The sequence below is a fragment of the Hirundo rustica genome, chromosome 13 (assembly GCF_015227805.2).
Source record: "Hirundo rustica isolate bHirRus1 chromosome 13, bHirRus1.pri.v3, whole genome shotgun sequence".
In the NCBI taxonomy this organism is placed as follows: domain Eukaryota; kingdom Metazoa; phylum Chordata; class Aves; order Passeriformes; family Hirundinidae; genus Hirundo; species Hirundo rustica.
The window spans coordinates 17,542,723-17,561,003 of NC_053462.1; the positions used below are offsets into that span (position 1 = coordinate 17,542,723).

General features: G+C 49.0%; 1 protein-coding gene across 1 annotated transcript in view; it reads right to left on the reverse strand.

Annotated features, from left to right (window-relative positions):
- The window catches only part of CHSY1 (chondroitin sulfate synthase 1), a 75,815-nt gene extending 65,513 nt beyond the window's left edge, over window positions 1-10,302 (reverse strand). Inside the window, 3 exon segments of the mRNA XM_040077780.1 lie at window positions 598-1,093; window positions 10,030-10,172; window positions 10,174-10,302. Coding sequence (XP_039933714.1) covers window positions 598-1,093; window positions 10,030-10,172; window positions 10,174-10,302 — 768 coding nt within the window.
- Between the last annotated feature and the right edge of the window lie 7,979 nt (window positions 10,303-18,281).

Consider the following 18,281-nt stretch of genomic DNA (forward strand, 5'->3'; position numbering starts at 1 on the left):
GGTGACTTGTCTGTGCTGACGTCAAGGACCTGCTGAGCAGGCGCCTGCAGGATGGGGCTGTCAGTGAGTGCCCGGAGCAGCAATGGATTGAGGCTGCCAGGAGGCAGCTCAGCATCCAGGGTTACAGTACCAGCCACCATGAGACATCTCCAGTTTGGGGAAAAACTGTCACTGCCAGGGCAAACATCTGTCAGCCTCACACATATCAACTGCAGTAAGAAACACGGTAATTGTATCATCCATTTTCCACGCTGACACCATGACGTACTCAGCTAAAGAAGATAAAAGAGGCTTGGACAGCCAGGACTGCAGGCACTCGAGGCCATTTTGATTTAAGCTTGTTCCCGTTCTATCTACATAAAAATATCTGCTATGAATAATGAATGTTCCTCCACTTCCCTCCTTGCTGCTGCATTTCCAAGGTTCCTCCTTAGGTCTTTCCAAGGGTGACGCTCGCAGGAAACAAAAACCCAAAACCGTACAGTTGGACGGCGACGCCGCAGAGGGAGGCGAGGGCTGGGGGAACTGCTGTGCACAACAACAACCCTCCCCTGCACCTCCCACGGAACGACACCTCCCCGTTCCCCTCGTCCTTACCTCGTAGGACCAGACACACTGCACGCCCGCGAACCTCCGCACGCAGCGTCCCACTTCCACGTCCTCGTGCGTGGTGTACATCTCCCGCAGGCACTCGCCAATGTGCGGCACCATCCTCCGCAGCACCTCCCTGCTCATGATCACTCCCGGCCCCCCCATGCAGAAGTTCTCGCCCGGCTCCAGCGCCAGCTTCCCCATCTCCTCCGTGGTGCCCAGGCCGGTCTGCCCCAGGAACAGCGGCTCGCTGCTGTTCAGGCTCCTGAGGAAGTTCTCCAGTTTGTCCCCTTTGATGTAAACGTCGTCGTCAGCCCTCATGAACCATTCGTATTTGTCCAAGTAGTGGTCATGCATGTATTTGAGCATCATGAAGGATTTCTTCTGGGGTGGGTAGGAGTCGTCTACGCCTGGAAGCGGCACGATGGGGATGGGGATGGAGGTGTCCGAACCCTCGCTGGAGAAGAATTCGACCTTGCCAGGAATGGTTTTGGACCACGTTCTAGATTGAAAAAGGCAAGAAGGAATAATTAAATATGCAAACCGGGGCAGGCAGAGAGTGCTACCACCGACTACGGCTCGCCTGCTTTACAAATTTTCTTTTTTGAACACCTTGAAATGTTATTTTTTACCACACGAATGAGGGAATTCACAAGGCACACGCAGCACTTGGTACAACATACACAAAGCTGTGATATCACAGGCATGTGAGTACTGTTTTTGCACTTCCTAATGTTAAAGAAATAATTCAATAGCAGCAGTTCTCTAGTGGGAAGCAGGACTCCTTAAGCATGCCCAGTTTTACACTAACAGCCATTGATCACAAAATAGGGAGGGGAGCCAATACAGGCCAACAATTGACATACAACTGAATTTATTGCTTCCAAAGCTTCCCTGCAAGTTATTCAGCAGCATAGCCACCTTCTGTTCCCTCCAAGCCTCCCCAAAAGCTCAAATGTGCACTCAGAAATACAGACTTTCAGAGAGTAAATTCACATGAACTTTCAAGGAAACAGCATCCCTTGGGAAACCAACCAAAGAGCAACTTCTCCAGATGGTGTGTGGAGAAGCAAAGCACAGAGCATGGAGCAGAAGTAACCTCAAGAGGCTTTATCCATACCAGCAAAGTTCTAAGAGATGCCTGCAAAACTCATAATTCCCACAGTAACATGGTGCTACCCAACACCTGCACCTCCAGCAGCTTTCCAGACACTTCATTCCAGGTTTTAGTGGAGAGGAACGCTCCATAGCATAGAAGAGGAGCTTTTCCTGTGCAGAGCAGCACAGCAACGACATCTGCTCCACACCTTCCGTGCTTCTCTCTGACAAATCCAACCCACCTGCGTGGGCAAACTGGGTCACTGACAGCACAGGAAGAGCTGTGGGATGATTCCTCAAGGCACAGCCTCCTCCAGGGAGGATTTTCAGTCATGTAACTGCTACAGCCTTGCCCTCAAAAATTAGTAATTTTAAGCTTGCAGTACCATTTTCTGAGATTCTCTCTGGGATAAGAGGAGAGATCACATATCCCTCACAGAAAGCTATTTTAGTTAGTAAACCAACAGGTTTTTCCCCTTTTTATATACAGGGAGAATAATTTATAATTTTATTTGGCAACTATACTCAGAATATAACCTAGAGCTGATGTGAAAACACTCTCAAGGTAAAGGACACAGTATTCCCTCAATGCATCACTGTCACTCTGTCCAGATGCCTCTCAGCACAAGCTTCTTGCCAACACCTGAGCAGATTTTGGGCAGCACAGACCATATGAAATTTGCAATCTCCAGAATTAGCTGTTATATAAAGCCTGAAATGTAAAATACTTCAGGAGAATTATTCCTTAAATTCCACCAGAAAATGCAGAGGTATTTAATGAGACTACCTAAACATCAACTTTGACACTTGAACAGTTTCTCACTAATTCCACTGAATGTAATGAATATCACCCAATTACTTTAAAAGCTTTGTCTTCTGGATTTCTTACTGCCATGGGTAGTGTTTCATAGCTGAAGTTTAGAGCCGAGCTTCCCAGAAGAGCACAGAGTCAAGCAAATGGAAACATTCCCACTGAGTTCACAACAGAGGTGATGAGGCCTTTAATCATCAGCGACGCAATTAATGCACAGTACCACTGGTTATAAATCATATCCTGTTAAAGCACTGAGAACTGCCCGTTTTTAAAAGGACACATGGTCATATCCTGAACTTTCACTAACTATTAAGGAAGTTCTGCTGTTTATTTTCTGACACCCACACTCCACATACAAATCATCCACAGCTCTTCCCATATCAACTCCCAGTCTAAGCTTAAAAGACTTTGCTTCACTAGAGATGCATTTAAATTTCAGTGTCACAGAAAAAGAAAAGACAGAAGGAGTTACAGAAGGAGACATGCAGTTCATCTCATCCACTGAGACACAGCTTTGGGTGGACCCAGGATACTTTGCAGACAACCATCAGGTTGAAGTTATAAGCTAAAGACTTATGGAAGCTTCTGTTTGTTTACCACTTTATTCAAAAACAAACAATGTATTTTCAGACTTGCTCTTCATATCCTGAAAGATCTGCCTTTTTCACGACTATAATCTTTGGGCACAGGATGTCTTCTACCACTCCAAGCTTTAGCTCCTTTCTGAAGTCATCAAGCCCTTCTGTTGATTCCCAGTTTAAATTTACTCCCTGCTCTCCAAATAGGTACCCTTGCCTCAAGAACCACTAATTACTGCCAAGAGAAGAGCTCCCATTCAACAGAAAGGGAACAGAATGCATGCACATCCATAAACCCTGGCATTCTTGCTTCCCAGCCTTATTACACTAAACCCTCATCTCAAAGCCAGTTTGAGCCCATCTTTCCATATGAGCCATATTTAGGTTTCACATTAGACAGGGGTAAAACAGAGACATTCCTGCATGTGTGAAGAGCACAGGGGGGACAGAAAGACCGTGCCCTAACAATATCCCCGTCCCAAGACCTCCATGTGACCTGGGTCAGCACCACCACGTTACTCCAGCCTTGGGATCTCATGTCAACCACATCGACCGCGCACCAGCACAGCTTGACTGAGCCTTTGTTCACCTCCTGCAACAACACAATCCCTAGGATGAGACAACTCAACGTGTTATTTGTGAGCGTGGCTTTGAGCGATTGTTTGAACCCTAAGGGACGAAACACTCCCACATGGAAAAACAGCCCGAGTGTCTGTGTCAGCACGAGCACGGCTCGGGCAGAGGCTCAGACAATGGAGCCACCACGGGCTGCTCCTCACGTCGAAGCCACAGCGAGCTGGGAGCCACAGAACGCAGGGAGAACAGTTTGCTCAGGAAACGAACGCGTTGCTGCACTCAACCAAAGAAGCCAAACCACAGAGGGTGAGATGAACTGTAAGCAGGTTCTTCTGACCCCAGTTACCATCAGATCTAAGGACTGATAAATGCAGGGCTGAAATCTGATCAAAACTGCTTTTAACTTTTTTATCTAATGTTGCAAATAATCAGACCCGGCTCCACCACCAGCAATTCTATAGTTTAGTATTTAAAACCTACATTCCTTGCCACTGTAGTTCATCTTGTCTGCTCTCAGGTTATGGGCAGCAACCTGACCCTTCAGCTCCTGAGCACAGAGCTCTTGTCTCAACATCTCCCCACCTCTGTGGCCCCACCAACACCCCCTTCCACCAGCTGACATCACTTTCCTGGTCAAGGTTTCTCCAAAATAAGACCTGCAGGTTGTATCTGAATATCTGAATGTTTGATAATAAAAAATGTAAAAAAAAAAAAAAAAAATTATTGAAACTTGACACCCTCCTTCCTCCCCATCACCCTGAGCTGTTTAAAGGACACACTGACACATTTCTGCCACCAGACCGCTGCATCTGCACCTGCAGAGACCACCTGGGCTGCAGTGATCAACCACTGAGAGCTTCAGTCAAAGCCATTTTGACTCTGTCCAGAAAGAAATATCAGCTTGTGAATACAACTGATACTGTACTGAACTGGTCATTTAAAAACCCTGACAGATCCCAACCTTATCTCCCCTGTGTAATCTGAATCTGCTGCTTAAGCAGGAGGATGTGCATGAATCAGGACAGCAAGGCTCTCTATTACTCTCCCCAGGAGGTAAAAAACCTGCATGATGCTGTGTGACCTGGTTTCTCTCAGAGCAGAGGACACAGAACTCCACAAACCAGAAGGCTGTGTTGACAGGGAAATAAAAGTGGAAATTAAACAAACACAAACAAAATGTGTAATGCTTCCTCAGGGAAAAAAGCTCTAAGCAGAGGACATGAGTCCAGTCATGCTCCAGTATTGGTGGCTACCAAATCAATTTTATCATCCCTCTGCCACCCAGTTTTGCACACTGGATATCCCACGTGTACCCTAGGCTAGGCAAGTCACAAGCAAACTGGGTGAAAAGATTTTTATCCCAGTAGGCTCCCAGGTACTCAGGAAATACAGAAAATCTTGTGCACACCAAGAGTGCTAAAAAAATCCAGTATTTTCTAAAAGTGACCACAATTGTAATCACAAAATGTTGTCAGAAGTTATTTCTTCATTTAAAAAGAAGCTTAAAAGCACAGCTTGCAGCAGGAGCAGCACAGATCTGGAATGTTTTATCTTCAGTTTCCAGTATTTATTATTTATTTGTATTATCTTGCTTTGTTATCAGCTCTGCAGACTCGGCAGAAGCACAGTCAGTGGCATTACACAGACAGTGCTCCCTTTGTAGAGACCCAAGCTGAAGACTATGACAAAAAAAATGTATTTGGTTTTTGTCTGCAGCTCAGGAAGTTCCCTCAGAGGAGATCAGAGAAATCATTTAAAGTTTTGAGAAATAGTCATCTCGTACAATTATGCTGAAGAAAATCATAATTTGTGAAGAACTCAGCAAGACAACAGACATAAAAGACTGATGTCTTGAATGCAGCTAAATTCCATGCTGAATTAGGGCTAGTTTGGCATAACTGTTCTTCAAGGTCCTATTCTTCCAACAACATTTGCTACAGGGGAAGCGGTGAAGCACAGTTTAGGCAGGAGAACTGAGCATGGAAACCAGCACGCTGCTCCTGCATGTGCTATTGTAGATAACCAGCGTGGGAGGTCACCAAAAAAAGCTGGTTTTTTAAATTTCCAGATCTCTGTCACTAAGATCTGCATTACAGAATTTGAATTTTAAGGAAAAGTTCCTTTCAGGTTTCTGCAGGATTGCTTTACCAGAGAACCCAAGCAGCTTTCACAGCTCTTTGAGTCCTTGGAGCTAAACTCCTCCAATTTTAAGTGATGCCAGTTTGCATCCCCATCCACATTCCTTGTGGACACAGGACAGAAATGGATCCATCACCCACAGGCACACAGTCAGGGGGCCAGGCTATGATCAATGCCCAAGAGTCTCAGAGTTTTGGGCCATATGGTTATTTTGGGGGGGGTAAGTGACTTTGTTTTACTTCTACCCTGTATCAATGACAGTTGCTCTCACTGTGTTTCTTTCATACAGTTCCTTAAACATCCTCACAAATTTTAGGTCACTGGTCAGAAATCCCAAGTACATGATGTTTCTGGTGGAGGGTACCTGAGCAGGACACCGAGTTCTCACTACTGCAGTACTGTGGGAGGATTCACACATGAAGTAAAACACGTACTGTGCTGGCACGACATTCCAAGTCACTTCACAGGGCCCCCTCCACAATCCATCACATCCCTTCACCAGCAACCAGAACGGGCCAAACCACCCAAAAGATCCAGATCTGAATTTAGGAGCCGCACAATGACGTGTAAGTGCAGGCTTAGACAGATAACACAAACTCCCTTACACCCCACCCAAATCCTTCTGGCTGAGCTTTCACTTAAGCTCTTCGGAGCGCTCAGGTATTTGGATTCCAGCGCACGCAGCTCCCTGTGAGCCACCACCAACGGAGGCAGCACGCTCGAAATGGAGCCTCTGTCGGGCATCCTTGTGCCACAGGGCAGAGATGGCTCAGCACCAGCCCCGGGCATCGCTCATGGTCCTCGTGGCACTTGACGGTGCCCTGGGGACTGTCCCAAACCGAGAAGTGCTGCAGCTGCATCCCTGCAGAGATGCTGCCAAAGGCCAGCCGCTGACATCTCGCCATTAACTGCATTCACACCACTCTCCTGCCACGTTTCCCAGGAAATCTAGTTGCTACGCAAACGGAAAAAAAAAAAAAAAAAAAAAAAAAAAAGGGTTATCTGCCTGATATTTCTGTTCCTGAGACAGCAGACTTAAATCTTCTGGGAGACTGCTTATTCCCATCCTCTCCTTCCTGCAGCTCTTTCAGGACAACTCCCCTCAACTGCAAAACCATTAGCACATATTGTTGCACTTTCCCTGAACCCCAGCCATGCCTTTAACTCCTTCCTGCCCGGCTCTTTTCCTGCCTATTCCTTGTCCTTCCAAGCGGCACCGTGGTTCCTGCTGCTGCACTTCACCGGCCTCCTGGAAGGGAAGCTCTGCTAACCTGGCTGTCAGATGCAATCGCTGCTGAGGCTGCAGATCTGCCCTCCGAAAACCTGTGGATCTAAAAGCTCACTCTCTGCCTCACAGACTACAAAAGCACGACTGTTACAAAGAGCCGGCGGCTCCCGAAAATCCAGCAGGCCTGTTTTGCCTTGCAGTGGTCATTTTGCTCATGATTGATGTTCAGGAAGTGGATTGCTTCCCCTCTTGTTAGACCCTATATGGATTCACAGCAGCCGGGATCAGCAAATGCTTTCCGCTCGGGTCCCTTTTAGCTGTGTCTGTAAATGGCCTTTGAGCCACAGCAATTTGGAGGTATTCAGCCTCTGAATCCCTAATTCCTTTCAGCGTGGTATCAAGGCTCTGCACACGCTGCCACCCCGGGAATGCCTTGCTAGCAGCTTCCCATTTCACTGGCTGTGCCAGCGATTCAGCTCACCAGGATGCTTTGTCAATGTAGTAATCCCAGCAATTGTCTGCTTGAGTACTTCATGGCAATCAAAAGCCATTTAAGATTTCAGGTTTGTCTTCCTCTTCCCCCCTCCCCATCTTCCCCCAAAGATGTCTTCCTGTCACCAGGACATTAGCTCATTTCTTTCACCAACGGAGGTGAGAAAAACGCGTTTAGCTCAACTAAGAGTCTCTTTATCTTCTCTTCCAAGAACAGACGTCTCTAGAGGTTAAACCAAAATAGCAGTGTAGTAAAAAGCGATACTCGGATCTCCATCTAAGGGCTGAAGGAGCCCGATTCCATCAGCTGAATTTGTTAAGCTGCATCTTTAGCCATTGTTTGGTGCGAGCAGATGTTGCAGATCTTGTTCTCTAAACCCAGCTCTGCCACAGCATGAGACTGTTCAGCAAGCACAGGCAAAACCAGGGAGAAGAATCCTTCCCCCACCAGCAAAGTGAATTCCTCCCTAAAGAACACTCTGGACAACCGAGTGATAAATTTCCCCTTTCCCGAATTCTTGATGCAAAATCTGATGGATGCTAGAAAAACTATTCCACCATAAAACCTGCTCCGTGATGTCCCAACACGACTCCACCGTCCCTGTATGTAAATCTAAATTACACAGCCCGTGAGATTTGCAATCCAAAATGCTCCATCCCACACGGTGAAGGAGAACATAACCCTGAAGAAACAGATTCCTTCACCCATTTCAAAGCATCAATCATGCGCTCTCTGTAACTTAATTACAGGTCTACTGCTGGAAGAAGGAATTAAGTTTCCATTAAAACCATTGCTGGTGGACAATGTGCCTCAGATTGCCCAAATAAAGCAATTTTACTGCATTTGATGCTGATATAAAGACAGATTTCCTGAAACCAGAGCTGAGCTGGGAATGATGGTATGATGGCCCATCACACATAGTTTTACCATCCTGCTCTTACTGGTCAATAGGGCCAAGTACTTTTCAGCCAGGGCAGGCAGGACACGGAGCAGGATCTGTTCTAGCACAAGACTAAAGGGGATGTTTTATTAAAGATCTGTCCCAGAGCTCCTGGCTGCTCCTCCGAGGGTGCTGGCTCAGCCGGAGCTGGGGTATACCCAAGATGACATTTTAGCTCTGAACTCTTTCGGATTTCCCGAGCAGGCTTGCCGTGCAGCCAGCCTCCCAGCACTGCCTGCTGGCGCACACAGCAGAGCAGTGAGCGTAACCCAGCATATTTCAGCAGAGCAGAGAGTTTCACCAAAGCCACAGACACATCTCTCACAGAAGAGACGATTATCCCGATGCTGCCGAGGCTTTGGACAGAATTCCCGTTAGCTCGTGGCACTCACGGCCAAACCCAGCTACACGGTGAGCAGCACACAGTGCAAAGCACCAAGACTGTACCTGCTCCAAAATTAGCTGCGCTCAGGTAATGAACACACGGCCCAGAGACCTGGTTCCTGCATTAGCTCAACCAGTCTGATGCACGGAGCGTTTCACCCAGGCTGACTCTCCTCATCCGAGCTGTTTCACTACCTGGTCCCGCCTCAGCAGCGGCTGCAGAGAGCCGAGGTGGGGTTTACTCTTTGTTCCCAGATGCCTTATCTGGGTCTCATACCCAAGCACACGCTCTCGGCTTGACACAGTGGTCTTTGCTTCCCTGTCCAGGGGATTACGGCGGTCTCCAAACTTTATTCCTGTTACCATCAGGCTGTCAGCTCGCTCCACAAGCAGCAGCCAAGGACCGTACCAGTGTGGCGCAGCTGCGCCCAAGGCAGAGGCACTGAGGGACACACTTTGATGCCCGTGTCTCCGCCGGTGACCGGCGCTCAGTGTCCCCTCGCATCGGCGGGGCTGCCTGACCCTCAGGCGAGGTCACTGGGGCCACCTGCCAGGTGGAACCCGGCTGAGCCAGACCCTGCGGGAGCGGCAACGCGACTCACTCGACCCCTCGCGTCTGTGCCGAGCTGCCCGGGCAGCGGAGCAGCGCTCGGGGCACCGCTCGGGGCACCGCTCCTCCCGCAGCCCGCCCGGAGAGCGCCCCGGGGCTCCCTCAGTGCTCCCGGGTCGGAGCGAGGAGCGCCGGGGCTGAGCGTGCCCCGAGGCTCGCCCGCACCTGCCCCGGGGAAGGGCGAGCGGTCCCCGGGGGCGGCGGGGGCATCCCGGCTGCAAGGGCATCCCGGCCCGGGCGGTTTTACCCCTGGGGGATCGGCCGACCGGCCCGAGTCCAGCTGAATGGGACGGAACCGAGCCGAGCCCAGCTCGGCTGAATGGGACCGAGCCAAGCCCGGCTCGGCTGAATGGGACCGAACCGAGCCAAGCCCGGCTCGACTGAATGGGAACGAGCCAAGCCCGGCTCGGCTGAATGGGACCGAACCGAGCCAAGCCCGACTCGACTGAACGCGACCGAACCGAGCTGAGACGAGTGGAGCCCACCCGAAACGACCCCGAGCCCATCCCAGACCCCAGCCCAACGCAGCCCACCGGACCCCCATCCCCGCCGGGCGCCGCCGGCCTCCTGCCGCTCACCGGTGCGCGGCCACGGCGCGGCTCCGCAGGTACTTCTGCGCCGTCATGACCCCCACGAAGAGGAAGCTCTGTGCCGGCGGGCCGGGGCGGCGCGGCGGGGCGGCGGCGGCGGCGGCGGGCGGCGGGCGGCAGCCCTGCGGTGCGGGCTCGGTGGGGCCGCGCCGCCGCCGCCAGCTCGGAGGCGCGGGGCAGGACGAGGCGCGATGCGAGCACGAAGCCCAGCACCAGCCCCAGCAGGACGCTGAGCCAGGCGCGGCGGCCGCGGCCCGCCATGCCCGCCCGGCCCGCTGCTCACAGCGCCGCCGCCGCCGCCAGCCGCGCCGAGGCGCCCAGCGCCGCCATGGGGGAAGGGGCAGGGACGGGAAGCGGAGGGAGGGGAGCGGGGGGCCGCCCGCCTCCCCGGCCCTGCCCCTCGGCACAGGCGCCGTGTGCGGCCCCGCCGCGCTGCCCCTGGCCCCGCCCGGCGGTGGCGGAGCGGCCGCCGCGCAGCCCCCGGTGCGGCCCCCGCTCCGCTGAGGGGCTCCGGGACACGGCCCTGGGGAGGGGGCGGCCAGAGCCGCGGTGCGAGCTCCGGACGGGAGGCGGCTCCCGGAGCACCGCCCTGCGGCGGCACCGCTGGACGTCCCGCCCCGTCTCTGGAGGTGTTCCAGGCCAGGTTGGACGGGGCTTAGAGCGGCGAGGTCTGTGGGAAGGTGTCCCTGCTGCCCATGGCAGGGGTTGGAATGAGATGAGCCGTAAGGCCCTTCTAAGCCGAACCGGTCCGTGGTTCTGTGAAAGGGACCTGCACCTTAACCAAGAATTTCACACGGGGGACAGGGAACCTGCCCCAGCATCCCTCACTGAGAGCTCAGAATTGGGACACCAGCCCAGGTGTCCAGATCAAGAAGGCCAGGAGGCCAAGAGAATGTGGGTGCTCAGCTGTGGGGACAGGGACCGAGATTCTGGACATAACCCCAGCATAGACATCCCTGTGCCAAGACCCCATGGCAGAACCAGGGGCCAGAACTGGGATCCCAGCCCTGCAGATTAGGATGGGAAGACGCTGGGACACAGATCCAGGATAGGCACCAGGTCGAGTCTCTGCTGCCCAAGCCCCAGCTCAGCCCAACAGCACACACAGAGACCGAGGGCATGCAGGCAGTGAGGAGCCACCTTCCAGCCCCGTTCACCTGGCACTGGTGCATTTGTGCAGCAGAAGTTGTGGTGCGAGGGGGCCAAGGCACAGGCACTCTCTGTTTTTTCCCACCTTGCTAATTAAACCAACCAGAAATAGGTCAGTCTGTTTCCATCTGCAGACTACAGTGAGTGCTCAACAGATTGAAGATTTTTTTTCTGTATTGTGTGAAGATTTCCTTTGTCCACACTGACTCCATGTGCATTTCATCTACAGAGCACTTCAGCTTCAAGTGCTGCAGCCACAACCCCGCCAGCTTTTCACAGGAAAAAACCTTCCAGTCTCAACAGAAGAAACTTATCAAGTACTACCCACTGACCTGCTTATCATTGTGGTTTCTTCCATTTCCTGCCCACTTTGGCCTTTCCAATTGCCAGTATTTTCCATTTCAAATTTTATTTATATCATGATGTCATCCACAATGAGCTGGACAGAAGAAAGTCTTGGTGTAACCAGCAACCTCTTGAGCAAGAACCGTTGCAAAAGAGGATGTAGCACCACATTAATACTCTACAGTAATAAGCCAAAGAGGGACATCCATGACAGATTTTTTATGATCACAAGTAACTGTCTCACTTCTGGGATTGAGCAGGTGATGACACAATCTGCTTATCTAATGAGCTCGATGATATCTCTTGAAAAAAATGCTTTTGTTTGGGGTTTATTGCTCTTGTGATGGTGCAATTCTCATACCGAGGTCAGCACAGATGAACTCGTAATGTCAGGAGCACAAATACCACAAGGAAAGTGCAACCTGGATTTATGGTAATAAACGATAATAAAATTGAGTACAAATAGAAACTAGATAAGAAATACAAACAGCGAACAGGAAAGAAGAGCAGGACATCTCCTTTTGTTCCCCATGGGCAGAACAGAGATGTATTGAGAGAGATGTGTTTATGTGAAGAGGAAGAGAAGAACTAAATGGTGAAAGAGAGAGAAAGGAAGAACAGTCCAAACTGGAATACACACAAGGCAGGCAGAGCCAGGAAGGGCAGGAACACCATTGCTTGGCAAAGGCCGGCTGGACTGTCCTTTCCATCCCCGCCTCAGCCACCACTCTAATTCCTTTTTACTTCCCAGGGTTTGCAATGCTTCACAATTATTTCTAACTTCTGGTGCACTGATCCTTTCCAGGGGTTATCCTCAGCCTATGCCACTCTGCACACGTGGATCTTCTATTTCACTCTAAAAAAGTTCTTCATTAAACTCTGCTTCTCTGCTCTCCCCACAAGCCTGATCATCAGGTCCCGAAATACACACAAAAAAAAGCAAGGCCACTCCTTTCTCAGAGAGGCACATGTGGCAAGTCCATGAGCAGGAATGAGATTACTCCCTGGCTGCTCCAAATCAGTTGTAAAAATCTCCTGATTCAAGGGAAAGCCACTGTGGCCTATGAATTACAGGAAAAGGCAGAGCTAGTGTGGTTAAAAGGCAATAAAAAAGAGAAAGGTTGGGGCTGGGGCTGAGGAGCTGTCAGTTGGCTTCTTCCCACAAAGAAAAGAAGTTAGTCATCAGAACTGAGAACTCCATGCGACTTCAGCACACATGGAAATGATGAAGCAGAGCAGCACGTTCCCCTGATGGATCTCCTCAGCCCAGAGCTCTCCTGAGCATGTTCCCACCTCGCTGCACCTCCAGAGCAGTTGTGGTCCTGGAGCTCACCACGTGCAGGAGCGGTCAGAGAATGCTTGGGAAGGGGCAGGGGAAGGAAGAGGAGCTTTCCTGGTGCCAGGATTTGACCTGGAGAGGAAGCACAGTCAGATTTCATACGAGATCACATCACCAGCTGCAAGGCTGAGATGTCCAGCTGTGAAGAGGGGCTGCCACCTGGGAGTGCTGCAATGCTCACAGAACTCCCACAGCCCATCCACATACCTCCCTTTATGTCATTTATTGTGCCCAACTCACGTTCCAAAGTGCTAGGCAGGCACATGCCCCTTTTACTGCTTCTGCCCCCTCCCCTGTTCTTGCATAGAGCAGCTGCTGGAAAAAAAAAAAAGGAAAAAAATCAGATTTAGGGAAAACTTGAAGAGCATGGATTAGTTCTTCCAGTGGAATTATAACACTGTTACCTGCCTGGAGTGTGTTTTTAATCTGGATGGCAGCAAAAGGTCATACTGCATAATCACATTTAACTGCCCTTCCCTATTAATACAGCTCTTGGTCTCAATAGCTGTCGCTATATATCATGGTTACTATATATTCAAAGACGTGATATTTTCCTTTCGTAACACAGTCTACAAGCATAAACGCATTTTCATGCAGCGTGTTTTCAATTCCTTGTGGGATGGCTGGAGGAAGTATTCCGAGGGCTCTCCAAAATCTGCAGAGGATGCACATGGTGTGTGCTCGTCTCCACGCTCCCATCCCACACCCTCCAGCGAGATTAGCACCCGGACCAGCCGGTGAGAGCCCACTTGACAGGCCCACATGGTTTAGGTTCATAATCAGATTAACAAAACTGTAATCCTATTTTTAAACAATGAAAAAGCCGAGTCCTTGAGCTGCCAGTGTGTGTGTGTGTGTGTGTGTGTGTGTGCATACAGAATAAATGTCATCCTTCTGGAATAAAGAAGCTGAATACCAAATGAAAAAAGTTTCTTCCACATAAGAGACTTTGTCCTAGAGGAAAGAAGGATTATCTTGCATTATTACCACTTCTTTTTCCCACTGATTTTGATCTCCACCGAGCCCACTCCAATACTTGCAGGATGTACCTTCTACAAGATATATATTCTTCATTTTAAAATAATAGTTACAGAAGCGAACTACTCCACAAATGCTCCAGAAACTTTGATTATGAATGTTCCAGTACTCAGACTTATACTTTAAAAACTGCCCAGGCACTGGAAAATGAGCATGCTTCATATATTCAATGTAACAGACTCACGGTGGAAAAATTCTCACTGGGCAACCAGTAGCATTTGTCTGTCACAGTTATTTCCATCACCGCTGCATTTTCCCAAATGATGCGAAAACTCCTTGCTCAGCTCCAGCACCCACTTTTTTTTTTCAATTCCCCCCCCCCCCCCCATCCTATTCTGGTCCTGCCACGGCCCAATCCCAACCTTTCCTCAGCCGAATGACTCAGGAGCGCCCGTTCCAGGGAATGCCGAGTCCCCTCGGGCTCGCTGCGAAAGCCGGCCCGACATTGCCATCGCCCGGCCCGGGCCCGCGCTGCAGCTTCCCGGCCGGGAGCCGCGCTCCGGGCTGGGACACGTGGGAACGCCGCGGAAAACCCTCCCGGCTCTCCAGGCACCTCCTCAGCCTCCAGGTCTCACGGGCCTGGTGACAGGAGCAGCGCTGCGGGGTGTATCACGGCACTGGAGCTCCGCGCCGCGGAATGATGCCGTTTTTTAACGCGGTGCAGCCGGACCTGAGTCAAGAAAGCGCTGGGAAAAGCCCGGGATGTGTATTTGAAAAGCGAGAATCAAGATGTCTGAACAGCAGAACACCTGAAGAAGTGACGATTATATTACCTGAGAAATGGAGTTCACAGGTAGTGTTGCCTCCTCCCAGTATGTGATATAGTAAAGCTGTACAACCTGGATTTTTTTGTTTGTTTGTTTTTCAAAGTGCATTTTCAGGCCAAGCTAACTAACTCCCCATTTTAATGTTGGGTACTAGAACTAGACTTAAATGCCAGGTATTTCAGGGTATCCATTTCCCTTCCAGTCTCTTTAAATAAAATTTTCTAAGTTCTTTTCCCTGCCTCCCTCCCTCCATGACTGTTACCCACAGAATCAGCTCAGAGGATCAGCTCAGTAACCACCACACAGAAACAATCTATGGTAGAGAGAGGAGTGAAATTTTAAATTTAAATTTAAAAAGTGGAGATCTTGCTCTGTGCTGAAAGTGCTTTTTAGCAGGTGTGCACTTCAAAATAAAATCACAGCAATAAATACACGAGAACAGCACCTGCCTCCCTTGCCACAGAAACCTTCGACAAGAAATGAGTATTTTCCCCACCAAAGCGGAGCTGAAGGCACTTATTCCACTGAAGACATCGGTTTCTTATAAAATAAACAACGGAAGAGTTTGAAGTCGCTGGAGCTGGGAATATGGGCAGGGTGTGTGTCAGGCTGGCTTGGAAGCTCTCACAAAATCAGCTTACAAGGGTGCAGCCGGGCCAGGACACCACCCAGCCAGCAGCCGTGTGCTTTTCCTTTGTGGCTGCAGAGCTGTTCCAAAAGCCAAGCTTTCATTCCACACAGGAAGGAGGGGAAAAAAAAACAAAAAAAAAAAAAAAATAAGAAAAAAAAAAAAAACCCAAAGCGTCAGCCCATCCAAGTCTAGACCAGATTTTTTTTTTTTTACAGCTGGAAATTGCATAGTTTCACCCTTCAGCTATAGCATGGACAGAAACACGCCGAGCCCCACTTGTGGCTAAACTGATCCCTGAAAAGCTGCCACTTTTTAGCCTGTACAAGGGCAAAATTCATCCAGAAGGTGGATCTGATGCTGAGATGTGTGCTGATGTGCAGCCAGGCTTGCAAGGACCCAGCTGCACAAGAAGGGAGCTGCCTGCTTGAGCAGGAGGCAGAAAGAACATCCATCAGAGGGGTTCAAATGCAGCAAGTAACAACAGGGCTGCTGGTAAAACGTACAGGAGACTCTCAGGCTGGATGCCATCCCCCTTCACAGAGCTCTGGAATGCAAAGCCATCTTCTAGGGAGGGGAATAAGACACAACCTCCCTCCCAAAAAAACAATCTCAACACCTGGGCTGAGTATCAGCGAAGTCTGGACACAGAGCCACCGCAGAACAGCCCAGCTCCTTGAGTTTTGAGTCAGAATAGTACAGAGCTGTACAAAACACAGCAGATGAGACCTGTTAGTACTGGCATTTCACACCTGCACTCAGATTTTGCAAGGACAGCAGTTCCTTGCAGATACAGGTGCAATTATAATTTTCCTTCACATTGATCTTTGATTGAGACACAGATAATTCTGGAACACCTGGGAACAGCTCTGCTGACAAAATCCCCCATTGCCCTCACTTCTCCAACTCCCTCTTCTGTTTGTTATTAAAAATTTCCAGCATAAGACACGTATTTTTAAACGCCCAAGTATGCAATATCACTCTTAAAATCTTTCCCTCATTTCACAATGCTTTTTAAAGCCATAAATAAAGCCAAATAATTTTTATGAGTCTGACAACATGGGTTGTTTTGTTCAGTTCTAACTCCAGTGCTCAGTATCTCCTGATGAATAGTTAAGAGAACTATGCACAAACCAGATCTCATCTGCAATTTAAAGAAAACAAAAAACTCTGCTCCTCCAGCATATAAATCATCTAAAAGCAACAAAAATACTTAATACAAGCAAGCAACATTTTCAGGATTTTTTTGTGCCCCTGAACGCTTGCTTGATTTTTGGATTCTTTAATACCCAAACCAGATTATTCTTCAGCGGTTAAACACCATTATACAGCAGTTAAATAGTTTATTTCCCAGCTTCTTGCAGACAGAGGTATTTCCAGAACATCTGCATGAGTAAAGCAAGAGGCTTCTTGCATAACTGCTCAAGTGGGGGGAAAAAATATCTCCTGAAGGCTTTTTAATATGATCTTTCATAATTCAAGTTCTTGGGAATTCATACCAAACCAGGAACAATGGATTCATTAAATAGTTCACTTTCACCTAATGCTTTCTGCATGCTTCACTCCTGAGCTATAAAGCAGCAAGCAACCACCTTTCCATAAAACTTGTGGTCAGGGGAGAGCTTTCCATGTGAAGTCAGAGGAAAAACCCTTCCTTCTTGTGCAGGTTGTGAGCCAAAAGAGAAGTTTTATGAACTGAGGCTCGTCCTCCCACCCCTGCTCAATAGCTTAGAAGTGTCTGACCAAGGAAAATTTAGGAACTTGAGGATTAAAATAAGAAATAAAAAAAAAATTAAAAAGGAGAAATAAGGTTGAAGCTTCCAGAAATACGTACTTCAGTTCATTTTCACTTGACATGTCTTATTAAACCTTAGAGTTGGGCAAAAAGCCATACCCCTAGTCCCAGCCAGAAGCAAGTCTTGAGACACAGAGAAAGATTAGCATATGCTCAGTTAAGACCCGCTTGTTTATTTTGCAGATGTTTTTACTGAATTAAATAAACCCATCCCTGACCATTTTATCAACACAAGGATTTCTGCTTCTTTAAGACAACAACCTCCCCCATTTGTTTTTCTGTCTGCTGCCTGTTTCCCCAACACAAGGGAGATGTTCCCTAAGGCATTACAACTTAGTCCTCTTTCCGGAGGAAGATTCTTCAAATCCTGACAATATCCTTCCCCACCTCTATTTCTTTTTGCCTTATTAAGGATTTAAACCTGAAGTTACATACACTGGTCTTCTCTGAATGAATTTCCATAGGAACATCAACAGGCTCACTTCACCTCCCACACACACTTGACCAAACACTTTGTTTTGTCTAAAACAAAAAGGTTCTCGGCCTTTCAATTTCATTACCAACTTTAAAACTCTCTAATAACACACTCCTGTTGCATTTCCAGTCAAGATAAATATCAACACGCATATAAACAGTGTATTCAAAGTTGACACTTGTACCTATTGATAAGCACAAGTATTCCAAGAGCAAATATTGAGAAACAAGTGCTCCAGCAGCCCAAAGCTCCAAGGAACCACTGCTCCTTACCCTGATGCCCACAGACCAGCTCAGGAACAGCAACTGGGCACAGAGACGCTTGTCCTATGCCAACAGGAATTATTCACTCCTTCCCAAAGACAACTTGGATTTTATTCGTCTGTTGCAAAACTTCAGAGAGAAAATCAAGGGGATGGGATGGAAAAGTTTGGTTGTGATGACCAGTTGTTTTCTGTCCTCAGTGCTGGACATGCACCAGAAGGATGAGCAGCACACACTCCTTGCACCCCTCACTTGCCAGTGTGACCCCTTCACTGGCCAGGGCCCCCCTGAGCACACACCAACCTCAGCTTTGGTGCTGCACAAGCTGCAGCAGGGGCACTTCATCTCCCACCTTGCTTTATACACACTGATTGCACTAGAACAAATGACTTCCATAAAAAAAAGGATGCTGTAGAAAACCAGGAGATTGTAAATACTAGG